At 44.7% G+C, this 17,193-nt stretch overlaps 2 protein-coding genes across 2 annotated transcripts in view; both read right to left on the bottom strand.

Annotated features, from left to right (window-relative positions):
- Positions 1-4,256, bottom strand: part of LOC105075876 (WD repeat-containing protein 87-like) — a 32,613-nt gene extending 28,357 nt beyond the window's left edge. The window contains 1 exon segment of the mRNA XM_074370858.1: positions 4,170-4,256. Within this exon segment, the coding sequence (XP_074226959.1) occupies positions 4,170-4,256 (87 nt within the window).
- Positions 4,257-5,108: 852 nt separating this feature from the next.
- On the bottom strand, positions 5,109-16,049 carry WDR87 (WD repeat domain 87). The gene is made up of 6 exons (XM_074370857.1): positions 15,975-16,049; positions 14,910-15,080; positions 11,645-14,526; positions 10,904-11,175; positions 8,559-10,513; positions 5,109-8,441 (listed from the first exon to the last, which is right to left on the bottom strand). Exons 1-6 carry the CDS (start codon positions 16,047-16,049, stop codon positions 5,109-5,111), a joined length of 8,688 nt encoding a protein of 2,895 aa, XP_074226958.1.
- Between the last annotated feature and the right edge of the window lie 1,144 nt (positions 16,050-17,193).

The following is a 17,193-nucleotide window of genomic DNA, read 5'->3' as shown; positions in this document are numbered from 1 at the left end:
CTGATTTCCTTTAGAATATTTATTTTGATTATTTAATATTCTTTGTTCATATAGTTCTGCTTCAGATGGTATATAAATTTTTCCATCATGTTCTTTCTTTTAAAGAATCTGTGCTCCTCAGGTGTGTGGTTATTTTGGCCTGTGAGCTCATGTTCTCTTAGGGGAATCAGCTACCCTATCTAGAGAAAGTGCTGAGAAAGGGCTGAAAACCAGGGTATGTTCATTGGCAGTTCTGGTGAGTCTTAGGAAAGGGAAGGAATGAGACCCAGAGTAAAGTGCCACAGGCCCCAAATAACCACTACTGATCACTCCTATTTGCTGCCGTTGCACTAGGAAACTTCTCTGATCAGAGTTTCACCTTTAAACCCTTAGGGAGAGGCAGCATTGGGGTGCTGAAATTTCTAGGTTTTTTGAGCATATATTTATTTCATTTAATCCTCATAAATTGATTGTCCATCAAAATTCAAGTTTCCCCTAATATAGCATATAACTAAGGCTGGGAAGTGGCTGCCCAGCCAGGGCTGCTCAACCCCTTGCACTTTGGTGAAGCCATCGATCATTCCTGCCAATGGAATGTCAACAAATGGTAAGTGTTGCTTTTGGGCCAAGTCAGTGAAGGGACAAATTTACCTTCTTCACCATCTCTTTCCTGCATGCAGAGGACTCCAAGGCCCTACCAAATGGCAGAACCACAAGATGGAAGAAGCCAGGGTCTTTGAACCACTGCACGGAAGGGTGCTGCATCTGCCATGTATGCAAATGAAAAATAAGCTTTAATTTTATTAAATCATTGAAATTTTGTTGCTTGTTTGTAGCTAGATCCAGATCTGCCCAATACTCCTCACTTCTATTGCTTCTTTATCCCTGGTTCAAGCCCACTATCCTCTTTTCTCTGAATTATTGTAGTAGCCTCCTCATTAATCTCTCTGCTTCTGTTCCCTGATACAGGTAGTGTTATTAATATTCCTCCAAATCCCCCAATAACTGACTTACATTGAGCATATGTTCTGAATCACAAGAGATCATAGGGAATTGTGACTTTTTTGTTACTCTGTATTTTTTATTACTTACGAGATGGTCAGTCAGGTACAGCCATGAGAAAAGACAGAGGAGAGTTTCAGGAAATCAGCTTATTATACTCACAAGTCCTAGAGACCTAGAGACAGGTGCACCACACAGGATCACATGAGAAAGACACCAGGGTGGTTAGGAGGCAAAAGACAGGAATGACAGGAGAAGCCTTAGGTAATGGCTTCTGTGGGAAGGGCAGGGCAGAGCAGGTGAACAATTTAGGATAAGTTGGTTTGAATAATTTCAGCAGGTTTTGGACATAGGGGTGCTCCCTAGCTGCCTAGCGCCTGGCCCTGGGATAATTTAGCGAGAGGAATATCGCTTCCTATTCTTTTGTTTACTCTCTCCATTATTACTACCATACCTAGTCTTCAGCTACATCAAAGTCTTCAATTATTGACCTTTCTCCCTATAGATCAGCTTCCTGCTGACTTTATTTCCTTCTCTATCCAGCCTGGATACCATGAGCATTTATGTTCATTCCTTTGCCAGTACCCTTAATCTTCTTTGCCTCTTTTTCCTCACACTTAGCAAAACCTCCCACAGTAGATCCAGTCCAGCTGTCCACATTCACCAAGTGTTCCCAGTTGCCCATTTTTTCACCCCTCTGCCTTGGCTTGACCACACTTTAGTCAAGCTTCTCTCTTGCCCTAATACCTCTGAAATTTAGCTTGACCACAGGTCTGAACAAGCACTAAAATGCAGAACATCCTCTCTTAACAATTCTTCTGAGAATCAGTTATTGGCTGATAACAGGGAGAAATATTTCCCGTCAGGTGAACCCCAATGATGGTGTCTGCCCACCTCCTCACTTGCCCAGTTTCCCCTTAAAATTTCCTGTTAGCCTTCCCTTTAAAAGATGAGACACTTTGGTTTTGAGACACTTGCAGAGCCTGAGATTGCAGCATTCTCTATGTTGCAATAGTCTTTTTTGAATAGTCTTTCCTTATCCAATTCTGAATTTCTTTTTATTTGACAACTTTCACTGCTCTTGCACCCAGGCTTCTAAGTGCTCCTGGAGAAATATTGTACATCCACAGAGATTGATGCCCTACAAACTCAAGTCTTTTCTCTTCCCCTGCACACTCCCAGCAAATAACTTTTTACTTTACTCAGAAAAGAGAATGTATTAGGTGGGAGCTCTGACAAAGATTCTTTGCTTGACCAAACTTCAGTCAGGCTCCTGAACCTCCTCCTGCGTCCATCTGTGCACTTCCTTGTGAAATCCAGTTTTAGCAAGAACCCTGCTAAGTCAGTTAAGCAAGAACCCTCATCCTTTGATATCTGATCACCCTTCATACCTAATTGGATTGCTTATCCTCTGCCAGCCCCCAAGTGATGTCTGATCACCCTGACCTGTCTTCAGGAAGAGTCCTGTTTGATCAGTTTTGCCAGAATCCCCTCACCCTTAATGCTTCCACTTAGTAATTTTCCATTCACAGACCCCCTACCCTGCTCCTTGGCTATAGGTCCCTATACCTATCAAGACAGGTGACTGGATAAAGACGTTGTGGTATACATACATATACACATACACAATGGAATACTACTCAGCCATAAAAAAGAATAAATGCCATTTTCAGCAATATGGATGGACCTGAAGATTGTCATTCTAAGTGAAGTGGGCCAGAAAGAGAAAGAAAAATGTTATATGACATCATTTATATGAGGAATCTAAAAAATAATAACAATAATAATAAGGGCACAAATGAACTACTTATTATTTATAACTAAGATGATTGATTTCTTGAATATAGGTAAGCACATTTGACTATCCTTTATGATTGGATTATCACATTCTGTTGATTCTTATTTTGTAGTTGGCTTTATTCCTTTCATAACTATGTAAGTTAAAAAAGCTAAAGCTCTAATCTATTCTTAGAAACAATAATTAGTACATATATGTAAACTTTAAAAAAGCACAGTATACTTATATATGTATTTACATGCAATATAATGTGTATGTGCAATCAATCTGTAATAATTCTACCTAATAAAACTGAAAAAGAAAAAAAAAGGACATTTTGAGGTACAACCAGGGAAATTTGTATTAGAATATTTGATGATATTAAGGAATTATTATTAAGATGTGAAAATTATGTTAGATATGAAAATTATTATGGAAGAAAATTTTCTTTTTTAGAGATGGATATCAAAGTATTTAGAGTTGGAATATCATGATATCTGGATTTATTTTAAAATACTTCAACAAAGGAAAGATAGATGAAGCAATTTTTGCAAGATGTTTACAACTAAATCTAGGTAATGGGGATCTAGGGGGTCATTATAATACTCTCTTCCACTTTTGTGACTGAAAATTTTTGTAATAAAGGGAAAATACAAACAAACCCTGGTCTCTGCCATCCTGACAAAGGCAAAACAATATCCAGGTTGTCACAGCCAGTACCAAGGTTTTGAGGTTCCCTAAGAGCCATTCATAGACTTCCTGACTCTGGGACCACAACAGTTAAGACTATTTTTTGTCACTGTGTTGTTTGTTTGTTTTTTGACCAGAGGATCCACTGATATCCTGCAGAACAAATTTGATAGGTATTACTATTCTCTTTCTGGATCTTTCAAGGTATTTGTTCATTTCACCTATGTTGTCAAATTTATGGGCATAGAGTTGTGTATAGTAGTCTTTATCCATTTAATGTCTTTAGGATCTGTAGTGATGTCTCCTCTTTCATGCCTTGTATTTGCAATTTGTGCACTGTCCTCTTTCTGACACAAGTAAACAGAGGTCAAAAAGGAGAAATGATTCAGGTCAAGGCTGCAGAGTCAGCTGGGCCATCCTTATTTCTGCTGCCTTGCCTAGCTGTTGCATCAATCATCATTTTTGAGGCTCTCTGTCCCCAGCCTACAGCTTTCATATACTCCATGGGGCCTGATATACATAGTCTGACCTGGAAGAGCCCAACTACACACTCAGGGTTCTCACTGCCCTTGGCCTTGAAGGTGGTTCCAACTTCTCAAAATGTTCTTTTGCCCTCTATTCCAGGTGGAGGGAGCAGAATAACAAAGGAGAGGTTGGGAGGGAGAGTGGCAAATGGCATAGATGGGCTACTTGCTAGAATCTGTTGGAAGGCTCAGCTTACCTGGAAAGAGGCAGTTCTGTAGTCTCCAAGGTGAGGAGAGGACATCAGGGAAGGAATACGATTGCTGGCAGCATCAACTTCCTTCATTTTACTATCCCTTCCCCTTTAACTCTTGTCTTGGAGGCTTATTTGAACGTACACCTAATTTCCCAAATTTGCATTCTATCATCCTTCCCAAACCCCACATCCAGGTCTTGGCAAAGGAAGTGAAAGATATAGGCTTCCCTCCTTTTCTTTCTGCTTTACCCACAAACGGCCTCATTCCTTAATGCCATCCGGTAATGAGGTCACCAGATGGTACTGGCTAGAACTTACTGAAGCTTTTTCCTGTACTCTGAGGATCTCTTCAATACCCACCGTACCTGCTGTTTTAGACTCAAGTCATCAGCATGCAGGGCTATGATCAGGGAAGTAGAGTCTGCCTCCACTGTATACCCTCAAAAACCAAGAGGGAAATGCTGGGTCTTCTGATTTTAAAATCCGTTTTCTTTCCATTATATCAATGCTTCTTATATTAATGCTAAATATACATCCATTTTTGTGCCAGTTGTTTTCCTTCCTATGGTCTTTAGGGGAGAATTGATGGGAGGCAAGGAAGGGAGAAGACAAGGACAGACTCTTTTGCCTGAAGGCCTCCAAAGGGTGAGCACCACTGGCTTTTGGGAAGTTTTCCCACTCTCAGGAGTATGAGAGTATCTGGTCTCCCCAGCTACCTTTCTGGAGAAGCAATGTTTGAGGAAAAGGGACACATCACAGTGTTTGATGTAAATGAGAACCTCCTTTTTATTCCACATATAAAAGCTGGTTTCTGGAGCTGGGTAGGGAAAGGCTTTTAGCATAATCCTACTTCTGTGTGGGCCCTAAGGATAAAGGTCTAGATTCTGGTGACAAGGCCTTTCCCCAGGTGGGAATGAAAAGTCCTGCCCCTCCAGTCCCAAATTAAGGAGTAGGAGCCACAATGTAGGGCAATTCCTGGGTGAGGTGTAAATCAGCTTGGGGCAGACTCTTCCAGGCGAGTTCTAAGATCCCATACTGGGCAATGCCCATAGGGAGTATGGTGCGGACATTGTTCTGCTCTGGGAGGGACACCACCTCCTGGAACTCCAGAGGACCTTTAGGGGTGTGAGAACTACCACAAAACAGATGGTAGAACAACCGCTCTCCAGGAACTAGGTCCATGGTCTTTAGGGCCTCTTTGTAAATGATCTCTTGGGATCGGGGCTCCTCTCTCATTAGCAGTTCCTGTAGCAGCCTCTGGATTCGAGGGGACTTAAGTTGGTACAGGTCCATGAGGCGGTAGAACTGTTCCATCCAAGCAGCAGTGTCTTTCGCATATCGCTCCTTCAACATCCGCAAAACATGGTACAGTGCCACAAACGTCTCCCATAGAGGCACCTCTTCCTTTTTTTTAGAGCTGGCCTGTGCTTTCTTTTCCAGCTTGGGCAATTTGGGAAACCTGCCCTTATCCTTAAAAGCCCAGAAGTTCTTTTGAAACATCAGTGCTAGGGTTTGTTTTTCCACAGAGGCATGGGCACCTGTGAAAATGTCTCTTGTGGCAGGATAATAGTGTTGCATTTTCATCTCCTTGAGAGCAGTGGATATCTCTTCTGCCCGCGCACTCCTGTAAGGCTCTCCTAGAAGATACCAGTTTATAGCCTTTGGGTCTGGAATCCTTCTGGTAGCTAATGGGGACTTCGGTATGGAGACAGCCAAAGATTTTAGCCAGCTTTCCTTTTCCTTTCTTTTTATAGGAGGGATCACTTTCAGGTGTTTTGGGCCCATGGGTTCTTTACTGGGTTTTGAGATACACGTGCTTCGTGATTCCAGGAACCGCTTGTGATGGTACCCAAGGGCTTCAAGTTTGGCCAGATGCATCCACTTTAAGTTTCCCTTTGCAGTGAGGTCTTTGAGAAGCTGGCACAACCTGTGGAAATTACCCCTGGAAAGCTGTTCTCCTGCCTCCATCCGTTCTAGGATATGGTGGATCCACTCTACATCTGAGAGGCTTACATCTCCATATATTTCCTCAGCCAGGATTTTGGACACAGGTAATTGTACCTCAGTCTGTACCTTCAGAGATGGATGACGCTGCAAAATCCACTGCCACTTGGCCCCGAGTGGTTTGCCTTGGAGTTTATGAGCTTCCACATTCTTCTTCAATATTTGGGATAAATATGGGGTCTTTAAGTCAGACTCTTCAGACTCTGAAGTTGTATCCAAAACATGTAGAGGCTTGTATTGCTTCAACAATTCTTCTTGTTTATCTATAAACCCTGTCCCTGGGAATATCCTGGATTTCTCAAGTACTGTAGCCTTATCCTCCCAGGATATTTGTTTAGTTGGTTCTAGCATGGGTAACTTCTCTGCCCTCCCCAGAACTGTTGAGATCAGTTGCTTGGATGGGCTTTTCAGAACTCCCAGTTTTATAGCACTGCCTTTGACCTCAGGGATTCTTTTTCGAATAGAAGGTACTGCTTCTCTTCCTCTTAGGTCTTTTTTCCTTTCTTCTAGTAATTTAAATCGTTTTTCTTTTTTTAAGATCTCTTTTTTCTTGCCCACCTCTTCTTCCAACAAGCTTCTCTCCTCTTCCTCCTCTCTCTCACTCAAACTTTCCATCTCTTCCTCACGCGTGCTTTCCTTCTCAGACACTTCCTCCTCCTTCTCCTCCTCTTCCTCCTCCTGCTGCAACTTCTCCTCTTCCTCCTCCTCCCCTTCCTCTTCCTGCTCTTCCCTCTCCTCCTCTTCTACCTTCTCGTCTCCCATCTCCTCCTCTTCTACCTCTTCCTCTTCCTCTTCCTCCTCTTGCTCCTCCTCCTCTTCTTCCTCCTCGTCAGACAAACTCTCTTGCTCTATTTCATTTAACAGGCTTTCCATTTCTTCAGAGAGGCTCTCTTCACTTTTCACTGTATCCCCTTGAGTGGGAAACTCTTCCTGTTGCATTTCAACTCTCTTTAGCTTTTCTCTCTCTCTTGACCTTTGTTTAAGGAATGGCTTTGCCTCTTCTTCTTCCTCTGTTATTCCTTCCTCCTCTTCTTCCTGTATGACTTCTCTCTGTTGCCTGGCCAATCTCCTTTCTTCCTCAGTCATTTTTTTCTCTTTCTTTATCATTCTTCTCATTTCTTTGGCCAGTTTTCTCTGCCTCTTAGCCAGTTTCTTCTCATCTGTGGTAATTTCTGGTTGTTCCTCAGAAAAATCCCACTCTTTGGCATCAAGTTCACTCTGTGTCTTGCTCAGTTCCCTTTCCTTAATGAAGAATGCCCTCCTTAACTTTGTCATCTCTATTTCTCTCTGGGTTATCATCCTTTCTTCTTTGATAAGGTCTTGAAGTACCTTTAAGGTTTTGCTGCTCACTTTTGATGGTTCCTTGGAAATGCCCTTGCTTTCTCTAGCTAACTTCCTTATTGCTTTGGCTAGCTTCCTTTGTTCCTGGGCATATACTCTCCCTTCTCTAATAAACTCCAATTTTCCTTTGGCAATGTCCATTTCCTCTGTGGCCAGTATCCTATCTTCATAGACCAGTACCTTCTCCTCTAGTGACAATTTCCTCTTAATTAGTTCTCGCTCATCCTTGATTAGTTTCTTCTGTCTTGAAGTTTCTTGAGTCTCTTCCTTGAAGAGAGCTTCCTGACCCTCAGCCAGTGTCATCTTCTCCTGGGCCAGTTTCTTCATTTCCATACCCAGTGCCTTTTCTTCCTTACTAATAGACCAGTCACCTCTGAGCTGTTTCAGTTCTTGGAATATCACCCTCTTCTCCTTAGCTAATTTCATTTTGTCCTGGGCTAGTTTGTGCTGTTTCTCAGCCAGGCTTTCCTCTAAATGGGTCAGGTGTTTTTCTACATTATCCAGTTTCTCCTTCTTCTGGAAAAGTTTCTCCTTTTCCTCCAACTGCTTCTTCACCATCTGAGCCAGTCTCTTCTTGAACATGTCCAGTTTCTCCTTGTCTTGGATTAATTTCTTTCTGTTCTGGGTGAGGCTTGCTTTGTGCTGCATTAAGTGTTCTTTCCTCTGAGCCAATTTCACCTTCTCCTGAGCCAGATTCTCCTTCTCCAGAGGCATAGTCTTCTGCCTCCAGGCTAGTATCTCCTTGTGTTTGGTGAGTTCTTCCTTGTTCTGGACCAATTTTTTCCTTTCCCAGGCCAGTTTTTGGTTATTCTTTATCAACTGCTCCCTTTTCTGGGCAAGTCTTTCCTTTTCCTCAGACAGTTTTCCCTCGTGCTGGGCCACTTTCTTCTCTTCCTGGATCAGCAGCTCTTCTTCCTGGGCCAGTTTTTGCTTATTCTTCATCAATTGCTCCCTTTTCTGGGCAAGTCTTTCCTTTTCCTCAGACAATTTTCCCTTGTCCTGGGCCAGTTTCTTCTCTTCCTGGATCAGCAGCTCTTCTTCCTGGACCGCTTTTTTCTCTTCTATATCCAGTTTCTCCTCTTGCAAGGCCAGTGCCTTTTCCTCCTGAGCCAGTCCCTCCTCTCCCTTAGCCAGTCTCTCTTCTTCCTGATTCAGTTCCTCTTCTTTCAAAGCCAGTTCCGCCTCTTCCCATGTGAGGTCCTCCAGTTCCTGGGCTAGTTCCTTTTCTTGCCATGTTAGATCTTGCTCCTTCTGGGCCAGCTTTTCCAGTTTCTGGATCAATATATTTTTTACCTCAACTAGCTTCCCTCCTTTCTTTACTGTTTTCTCTTCTTCTCGAGCCAGTTTCTCCAATTTCGTGGCCAATTTCTTCCTTTGCTGGGCCAATTTCTCTGCTTCCTGGCTGAGCATCCCCCGTCTTTGGGCTAGTTTTTCCTCATTCTGGACAAACTTACTCTCTGCCTGGACTGTTTTCCTGTCTTTCTGGGCCAGCTGCTCATAGTCTCTGGCCAGTTTTCTCTCTTCCTGCGCCAGTATTTTCTCTTCCTGTGCTAGCTTCTTTTCTTCTTGTGCCAGCTTCCTCTCTTCTTTGGCCCGTTTCCTCTCAACCTGTGCCTGTTTATATTCTTTGTGGATCTGTCTCTGCTCTTCTGTAATCACCTCTTCTTCTTCTCCCCACTCTGGAGACAGTTCTTCCTCTAGGGTCACTTCTTCTTCATCCTCCAATGGTTGCTCCCTGGACCTGCCTGACATCTTTTCCCAGATCTGTTCCCATTCATCCCATATCAGCTTGCTCATGTCCTTATCCAGCCTTTTTTCATCTGGGAGTAGCTTTTCTTCATCCTTTTGTAATTTCTCCTCTTCCTCAAGACACTTTTTGTCCAAAGATTTCCTCCATTCATCCCAAGATATCCTTGACTCACCATAAGTTTGTTTCCACTCATCCCAGGACTTCTTCCACTCCTGCCAAGGCACCTTTGGCTCTTCCTTAACTGGTCTTCCTTCTTGCTCAACCATTTCCCCCTCTAATTTGGCCATTTTTCCCACTTCCTGACTCACATCCCTCTTGGTTATTTTCCTCTCTTTTTTATCCACTTTTGTTTCCTGCTGGACTGCTTTCCTCTCGTGCTTAGAGGGCTTCTTAGAGGGTTTCCTCTCTTCCTTTGTTGATAATTGTTTTCCTTTGGTTAGATCTCTTGGTTCTAAAAAAATTACTTTCTTTTTCTTGGCCTTTTTGGGAAGCACCTGGGTTTCCTGCAAGGCCTTCCTGTCCCTTTCTTCCTTTTGCACTTGCTCCTCTTCCATGTCTTTGATCACCATGTCCTCTCTAATTGCTTCTCCATGAATAAAAACTGGTTTCTCCTCTGGCCAGGCTACATCCCAGTCAAGGTCCTCAAGCCGTGTCTCACTTTCTCTCTTCAACAGGGGGCAGATCTCCTGAAAGAGCTCCCAGCTGGGCTGTCGATCTGCCAGCATCTCCTGAGCCGTGGTCACTAGCTCCATGTTTAGATCTTCTGACATTTTTGTCTGGGAACCAGATATCCTCAGGGTCATAAGACGACACAGATCATCCCGCCATGATGAGCCATCTCCAGGGGTAATTCTGTGGCCAGGGGCTCCAGAGGCACCCCGCCCTATGGCTTCCACCATCTTCACAACTTTCTGTTCCCTTGCAGGAAATGGAGATTCCTCAGCTGTAACTTCAGCGTCTATTGCCTTCCTCTTGCGCCTCTTTATGGGTTTCTGAATTGTTGCTTTCCTCCCTCTTTTGTCACGCATCTTCCTCAGCATCTTCAGGGTCAATGCAACATAATCCTTTGCGGCATCTTTCTCTGGATGTTCTTGTTCATCTTCTTTTGAAATCTCTGCTATACTGGAGGCTGAAGACCTAGAACCCTCCCCCTGAGTTGGTGTAGCTTCACTCTGATCACCTTGATCCTCTAAGGGACCTGGCTCTGTGTCAGTGTCTTTCATCTTCTTGAGGCTTCGCAAAAATTTTTGAGCTGTAGGGAAAATAAAAAGATGGAGATAAGGAAAGCATGGAGGTTTAAACAACATCCTTCCCAGTATCTGGTATGAGCTAAGAGGAACTGCCATAAAAGAAGTAGCCAACAGAGGGGGCTGAGGCCTTTATAAAAAAAAGCATTCCCCTTGCATTATTCCCAGTGCTTTCCCTCCCCTCATCACCAGCCACCCAACCCCTGCCAAATCCTAGAGAGGTAGGTCTTGGAGTCTTTCTGAACTTGGGCGGATTCTTCCTAGGAAGGTTCTTTTCTGTGAAAGGATCTTTCCACTTATCTCTGTTCCTACCTGATACATCTTGACTCACTTTAGCCCTAACTCCCCTGCCTCTTGGGGACCCTGAGGCATGAACCAGATCACTCCATACGTACTATGCTTTCTGCTTTCTGCTCGGCTCCGTCTCTGGCCTTTGCTGGGCTTGACGGCAACTTCAGGTTCTTCAGAAACTATATCAGGTGGCTTGGAAAAGGAGCTAAGTTCAGAAGCCTCTGTGATATATAAAGAAAAAGTAGGCTTTTCATCTCTCTGTGATAAGGTCAGGTTTTCATTCAATCGCTGCTCCACTTGAGTATGAAGGATTTGGAGATCTGTGGCCCTCATTCCCAGCAGATGGTCCAGGGTTTCCTCCCCAACCATTTCTTGCCTATGAAAGTCAAAGGAGAGGAAGGACTGTGCTGAATCAGGGACAAGAGGGAGAATGAGAAGGAAAGAACTGCTGTGGAACAGGCAGGTGACTTGGCAAAGTGACCAACAGAAAGTGTATGTAGAGGTAAAGGATGGCCGAGAAGAAAGAAAAAGTCTAGGAAGCTGAGATGGCAGTGAATGGAGTGATCTGTATATGGGGGCTTCAGGGATAGGAGAAAAGGGTGAAAAAGGGCACTTGAGGAGGAAGGGGACAAACAAGAATAGGAGAAGAAATGGAGAAAGGAGTGAGCAGTCAGGGGATCGTCAGGATAGCCTAAGAATGGAAAAAGACTATGAACAAGAAAAAAGGACAGGAAAAGTTAATGAACACTGATGAACAGATAATGAAGGAAGGGGGGGGGAAATGGGGAGGGGGAAGAAGAAAATCAGAAACTGGTAAAGAACTGAAGAAGGCACAAAGAACTTACTGCATCTCCTGGAAAGTATCTCGGTTCTGGATCAAGTTTAAGAGTGAGGTCTTAGTGTGGATTCCAGTCTCAGGCACAAGGTTCAGGGCCTTATTCCTCACTCTTTCATCTTTGTCCATTAGTCCTTGGGCCAGAGGCAGGGCAAAGAGATGAGTAATCATTCCTAGACGCTTCAGCCCTTCCCAGGCTAGCTCTCGGATCAGTGGGTTGGAATTGGTTGTATCATCCAACAGACGATGGGCTGTTTCGGAGCGCAGGGGTGGAGACACCTGGTAAGAGGCAAAGATTTGCCCTAGTGCACCAATGCAGCACTGGTACTTCAGTGGAGAAGCATGGATCATAATACTGAGAATTGTCTCTATCAGGCTATTGATAGCTATTTCACTCATCTTTCTTCCCAGCCAACTGCGGTTTGCTGAGTCTGTAAGGACACTGTAGGTTACATCCTTGGTCACTCTTGTTTCTAGGAAGTCTTCTTCCTCCTTTTCATATGAATATTCTCCTACATCACTTATAGTTCTTGCCTTACTGTGCCAGAAAAAGAATTGTTGTGACTTGTCCCATTCCAATTCCCGCATGGGTGAGTGCAGGTTGCACTGTAGGTATATCGGGCTGCCCTCTGGCCAAAGACGGGCACGAATCACTGAGTTAGGGATGTAGCAATCAGGAGCCAAGAGCCATTTCCTCCCATGGCCAAAGTAGCATCGCAGTATCTGATAGGGGTTGAGTCCATTCCAGGTAGTCAGCTGCAGTTGGGGAGGAATGACGTAATGGGAATGAGGAAGTTTTCTCACCTGCTTCCAATCAGTTTCCTCCTTGTCCGAGGCATCGCGTCTGAAGGAAGACAGTAACACAGGGCTCCCTTGCTCATCTTCTTCTATAACATGTGGCACATTATGATCAAAGGCAATAGCTCGCTTATTGACAAGGCTCTCCAGACCCACTAACTGCTGCTGCCCTTGTCCAGAGTAAACATACTTGGGCACAAACATAGTCTCAAAGGAGAAAAAGAAGCTTGGTATGAAAGGCTTAGGAACTTCCAACACTTCATCTGTCATACCCATAAGGGAAAGGCGAGCCAGCAGGGTTGGTGGAAGCAGTTTTAAACAGGACACCAGATAAAGACTTTGGTTGAAAGTTAGAAGCAGGTCACCCCGGTCGTTTGCAAAGCAGAGTGGGCCAAAGTGCAGTGATGAGTCCAGCATGGCTACAAGTCTACCATGGAAGTTCCAGATCCGGACAGAGCCATCACTGCCACCTGTGACAAAAAGACTCAAGGATAAGCAGACATCAAAAGATACGATGGCACACTGGTGCAGTGGCAATGTCTCTATGAATGTCAAGCCTTCCTGTGACCCAGAGGACAGAAAATCATGGAACTTCCAGAGACGTAGGCAGTTAGTCTCCGTGATAGCACCCACAGACTCGGGCAAAAGCATCAGATGTGTTAGGTGACAGCTGCTGAGAATGCTGGCGAGGGGCCGCAGAAGTACTCTGATCCCCTCAAGCACAGCTTCTGATAGGTGTATATAGTCATCCATTCCATAGGAACAGAGCAAAGAGTTTTCTCGGCTGCCAGAAAGCCCTCCAGGCAGTGTAGAGAGTGCTAACACAGCCCCAAAGTGCATGAATTTCTCTACTCGGGCGCAGCTGTGCTGGGAAAGCACCCTGATCACACCACTCTGGTGTCCAGAGAACATGAGTCCTTGTAGACCCCGACCCAGGTGGAAATGCCCATAAGCCAGGCATTGTACCAAGTCCTGAGAATCGGGTGAGGTGCATAAGAGATACTTGGCTGGGCAAGGGCAGCGGGTTGTGTCAAATACCAGTACCTCTGACCTGCCTGTTGCTACAAAGAGTTCCTCTTTATCTGGGTCATAGGCCCAGTCCACAGCCTGGTCCAGGATTGAGAAGGGCCAGGTGAGAACCAGAAGATTCCCTGTTAGTGGGGACACAAAGTGCAACAAGCCATCCTCCGTAGTGCAGAGGATCCGGAACCAGTTATCACCACAACGGATCCGACGCACCTGCTGGGGAGCAGAGCCACAGACATTGAAGAGGTTGTAGAAGCAGGGCAAACTGCGCAAGAAGAAAGAATGGGTGGTCTGGCAGAAGAAAGTAGTGCTGTTGATAAACTGGAGTTGATACAGTTCCTCGCCAACTTCTAGCCGCCGCAGCAGGCCCCCTGAGGTCAGGTTCCACTCCTTGATTAAGCCTTCCTTGCCAGCCGTTAGCAGGGTGTGGGCTTCTGGCCGGCTGTGGATACATACCACTGATGAGAAATGGGCCTTGAAACTGTGGAGAGAGTGGCCCCAGCTGAGGTTCCATACTTGGATTTCCCCAGTCTTGTTGCCAGCATAAAGAAAGCCCTGATCAAAACAGGTGAAGCAGCAGGTGATAGAGGAGCCACTGGTGGTGGAAGTGAACCTCTTCACCTCTCCCAGCTGGCCGTGGCCCTGGCGCTCAAGGACCCTGACCACAGTCCCACACAGGGCTAGGATGGAGCCATTGGGGCCGTTCAGCACGATGTCGTGGACAAGCTCATCACCAGGCATGGAAGCCATGTAGGCTATTTGGAGGCCCTTGCCAGTCCGCTCAATGGTCCAGGTGACCACTGCCCCTGGGATGCCTGACAGAAGCATCTTCATTTCTGGGTCATAGCAGAGGCAGTTGATGTTAAAGCGGCAGGGTACTACAGCCAAGGATTTGAATGACCGAAAGTGGTCCCCAAAGAGCCGCAGGAGCAGGTCACCACAGTAGACCACAAGGATATGAAAGGAGCCTGTGTGCACCATGGACTGGATGGGCGGCAGTCGTTCGGTCATGGAGAATGTTCTCTTCTCCACCATGTCCTCGGTTTTGCTCTGCATCCATACTACTGCCTAGAAGAGAGTAAGACGGAAACTGCCTAGAAAAGATAGTAGAAGAGGAAAGAGCAAAATATTCAGCTCTTTTCCCCTGTTCTTGTGCTAAGGAGAAATTGGAAGACTCCAGAGTGATTTAACCCCCTGGTTTTGGGAGTTGGAAATATTGTAGAAGCAGGAAACCTAAGACTCTTTCCCTACCCTTGGCCTACTTTAGGAGAACCATAAAATCTATTCAGTATGGAGACTGTAATTAGAGAAAGGATGAGGTGGGAACCCTGGATCCAGGTCACTTTCATTCAAGTGGTATTTCTTCCTGGGTTAACCTAGGGTCAGAACTTACATGGGCATGGCCCCTGTAGAATGGGCTAAGAAGAAGAAGAAAGGCTAGGTAGTTTTACCTGGATTTCTTTTGTGCTTGTTGTCACCCAAGAGAGGGAGGCAAAGAAGTTGGCATCACTGATGTAATAGCATATTAGCGGCATATTTTGAGGATAGCGAGACTCTCTGAACAGAATCTGGGACCGGTCACTCAGCACAACTACATCAGTCTTTGGGTCATCTGAAGTTTGCTGGGGAGAGGCATGGCATAAACTGAGAGACCAGGAATGCACTAAAATATATTCTCACCTAAGTCACAGTTGAAGCAGTTCGCAAATGCCTCAGCCCCAAGGACCACTTCTGTGACACCCAGACATGCACAATTTACCACCTGTGGGACCCCTACACTTCACAAGCGCGTAACAAAGCCCCCAACACAAGAGAGAACCAAACCACACCAAGGGTGTATATAGGCAAATTTTATGGTGTGAGCACAGGGGAAAACTGTTCTTCCCGACATGAAGTTAGTATACCTGTCCTCTAACATCCTCTCTTCTGTCTAAAAGGTACGCATGTCATAAAAGATACATTTAACAGATTATTGAGGCAAGTGCACTGCCATATACCCAGATGTAATGTAACAGTGTTCCAAAAGTCAGTGCAGCTTTAAGTTATTAAAGCCTAAAACTGCACTAAGTAAGACTTTTAGGATACCCTACTTGGCCTTTAAATTTGACAGAGGAAGATAGTATATATTCAATATATATTATTCCACGCTGATAGAGCATGGGCTATGACACATGCACATGGAATCCTTTTACGTAGTGCCAGCTGTAGCAAAACTGAGGTTGGCAGATGTTCTCTTTGGTGCCTTCTCCCTTCTCTTTTAGAAGAATCCCTCTTTCCAGAGGGTTGGTTCTTCTGACAGTGCTTCAAAGGCCTCCTCCATCACTACCAAAAAGTCCTTGCAAGAGATCTCTAGACTCATTTGTAAGTTGATGGCCCACTTCCTACTAAGGTGAAAATTGTCTTTATGATCTACCCTGACTGCTTCCTGCTTCCACAGAAGATCTGTGCTCCTCTGAAGTGCTCAACACTATTAAGATAGAAGCCAATAACACATTTATGTTCTATATATAACTTACCTTGCTTTTCTGTATCATGTCATTTATAAGGTATTTAAAATCTTTCCACAGGGGAATGAGTCTGGGGGAAGACATCACCTTGATTATCCCCTGGTCCTCCTCAGGACCGTTGTTTAAAAACCTGTGGGAATCCAAAAGAGGCCAGCTTAGCACTGCTACTGTTTGAGGAGCTGGAAATCAGAAGCCAAGATCCAAGAACTCCTGCTTATTGGACACTCTTTGAATGTCAGGAACTATGCATAAGGCATACCTTCTAATTTAGTCCTCTCTATAGCCCAGGGAGGTAGGTATTACCCCATTTTATCAGTGAGAAAACTGAGGCTTGGAGAGGGTAAATAAAGGAGTTGGGGTTTGAACCTTAGCGTTGGCTGTCAAATCTAGTAGGATATTTTGGGTGAGGGAAGCAGAGAAACCCTAGAGAGGAATGGAAGGGAATACTGTCATAAGCAAATTGTGGTTCTTTGATGGTTGTGGTGTGTCAAGAGAGCTTTTTGCAAGGACCAGTGGTTCCCAAATATGGTTCCTGGACCTCCTGCACCAGGATTCCTGGGAAAGAGGTGTGCCTTTTTTTTTTTTTTTAATTGAAGTATAGTCAGTTTACAATGTTGTGTCAGTTTCTGGTGTACAGCATAATATTTCAGCCATACGTATACATACATATATTCGTTTCCATATTCTTTTTCATTATAGGTTACTGCAAGATACTGAACATAGTTCCCTGTGCTATACAGTAGAAACTTGTTCATCTATTTTATATATAGTAGTTAATATTTGCAGATCTCGAACTTCCAGTTTATCCCTTCCCACCCCCTTTCCCCCGGTAACCATGTCTGTGAGTCGGTTGAGGTACGTCTTAAAATGCAGAACCTTACGTACTGCCCTAGATCTACTGAAGCAGAGCCATGGAGGTGGGACCCTGAGACCTTCACAAGCTCCCTAGGTGATTCTGTGGACATTCAAGTCTGACTACTGAAATAGGAAATTGAGATAAAGGGCGCCCAGGACTAAGAGTCAGCCCCAAGTTGCACAGTTGGAGAAAGGATCCAGCCATCTGGCCTTGCAGGCTTTCCCAGGCTTGCAGAATAAAGTAGCTCTCTTTAATGTGATACATTTGCTGTTTATCATCCTTTCCCATTCCATTCTCTTTGGCCTTCAAGATGACAAACCTCTACTTTTCCTGGTAGGATGGTGAATGAATCCTACTTTTAACATGTACCCT

The sequence above is a fragment of the Camelus bactrianus genome, chromosome 9, assembly GCF_048773025.1.
Source record: "Camelus bactrianus isolate YW-2024 breed Bactrian camel chromosome 9, ASM4877302v1, whole genome shotgun sequence".
Lineage (NCBI taxonomy): Eukaryota > Metazoa > Chordata > Mammalia > Artiodactyla > Camelidae > Camelus > Camelus bactrianus.
Note: the sequence above shows the minus strand (reverse complement) of the source record. Positions and strands in the feature narration are given on the sequence as shown.

Bases quoted from the DNA above. Each gene is read 5' to 3' on its own strand.
- WDR87 (XM_074370857.1), bottom strand. From the start codon at position 16,049: ATGTCTTCCCCCAGACTCATTCCCCTGTGGAAAGATTTTAAATACCTT. The intron at 11,176-11,644 runs GTAAGTTCTTTG...TGACTTTCATAG, and splicing joins GATACTTTCCAGGAGATGCA to GCAAGAAATGGTTGGGGAGG. The intron at 10,514-10,903 runs GTACGTATGGAG...TTTTCCCTACAG, and splicing joins AGCAGAAAGCAGAAAGCATA to CTCAAAAATTTTTGCGAAGC.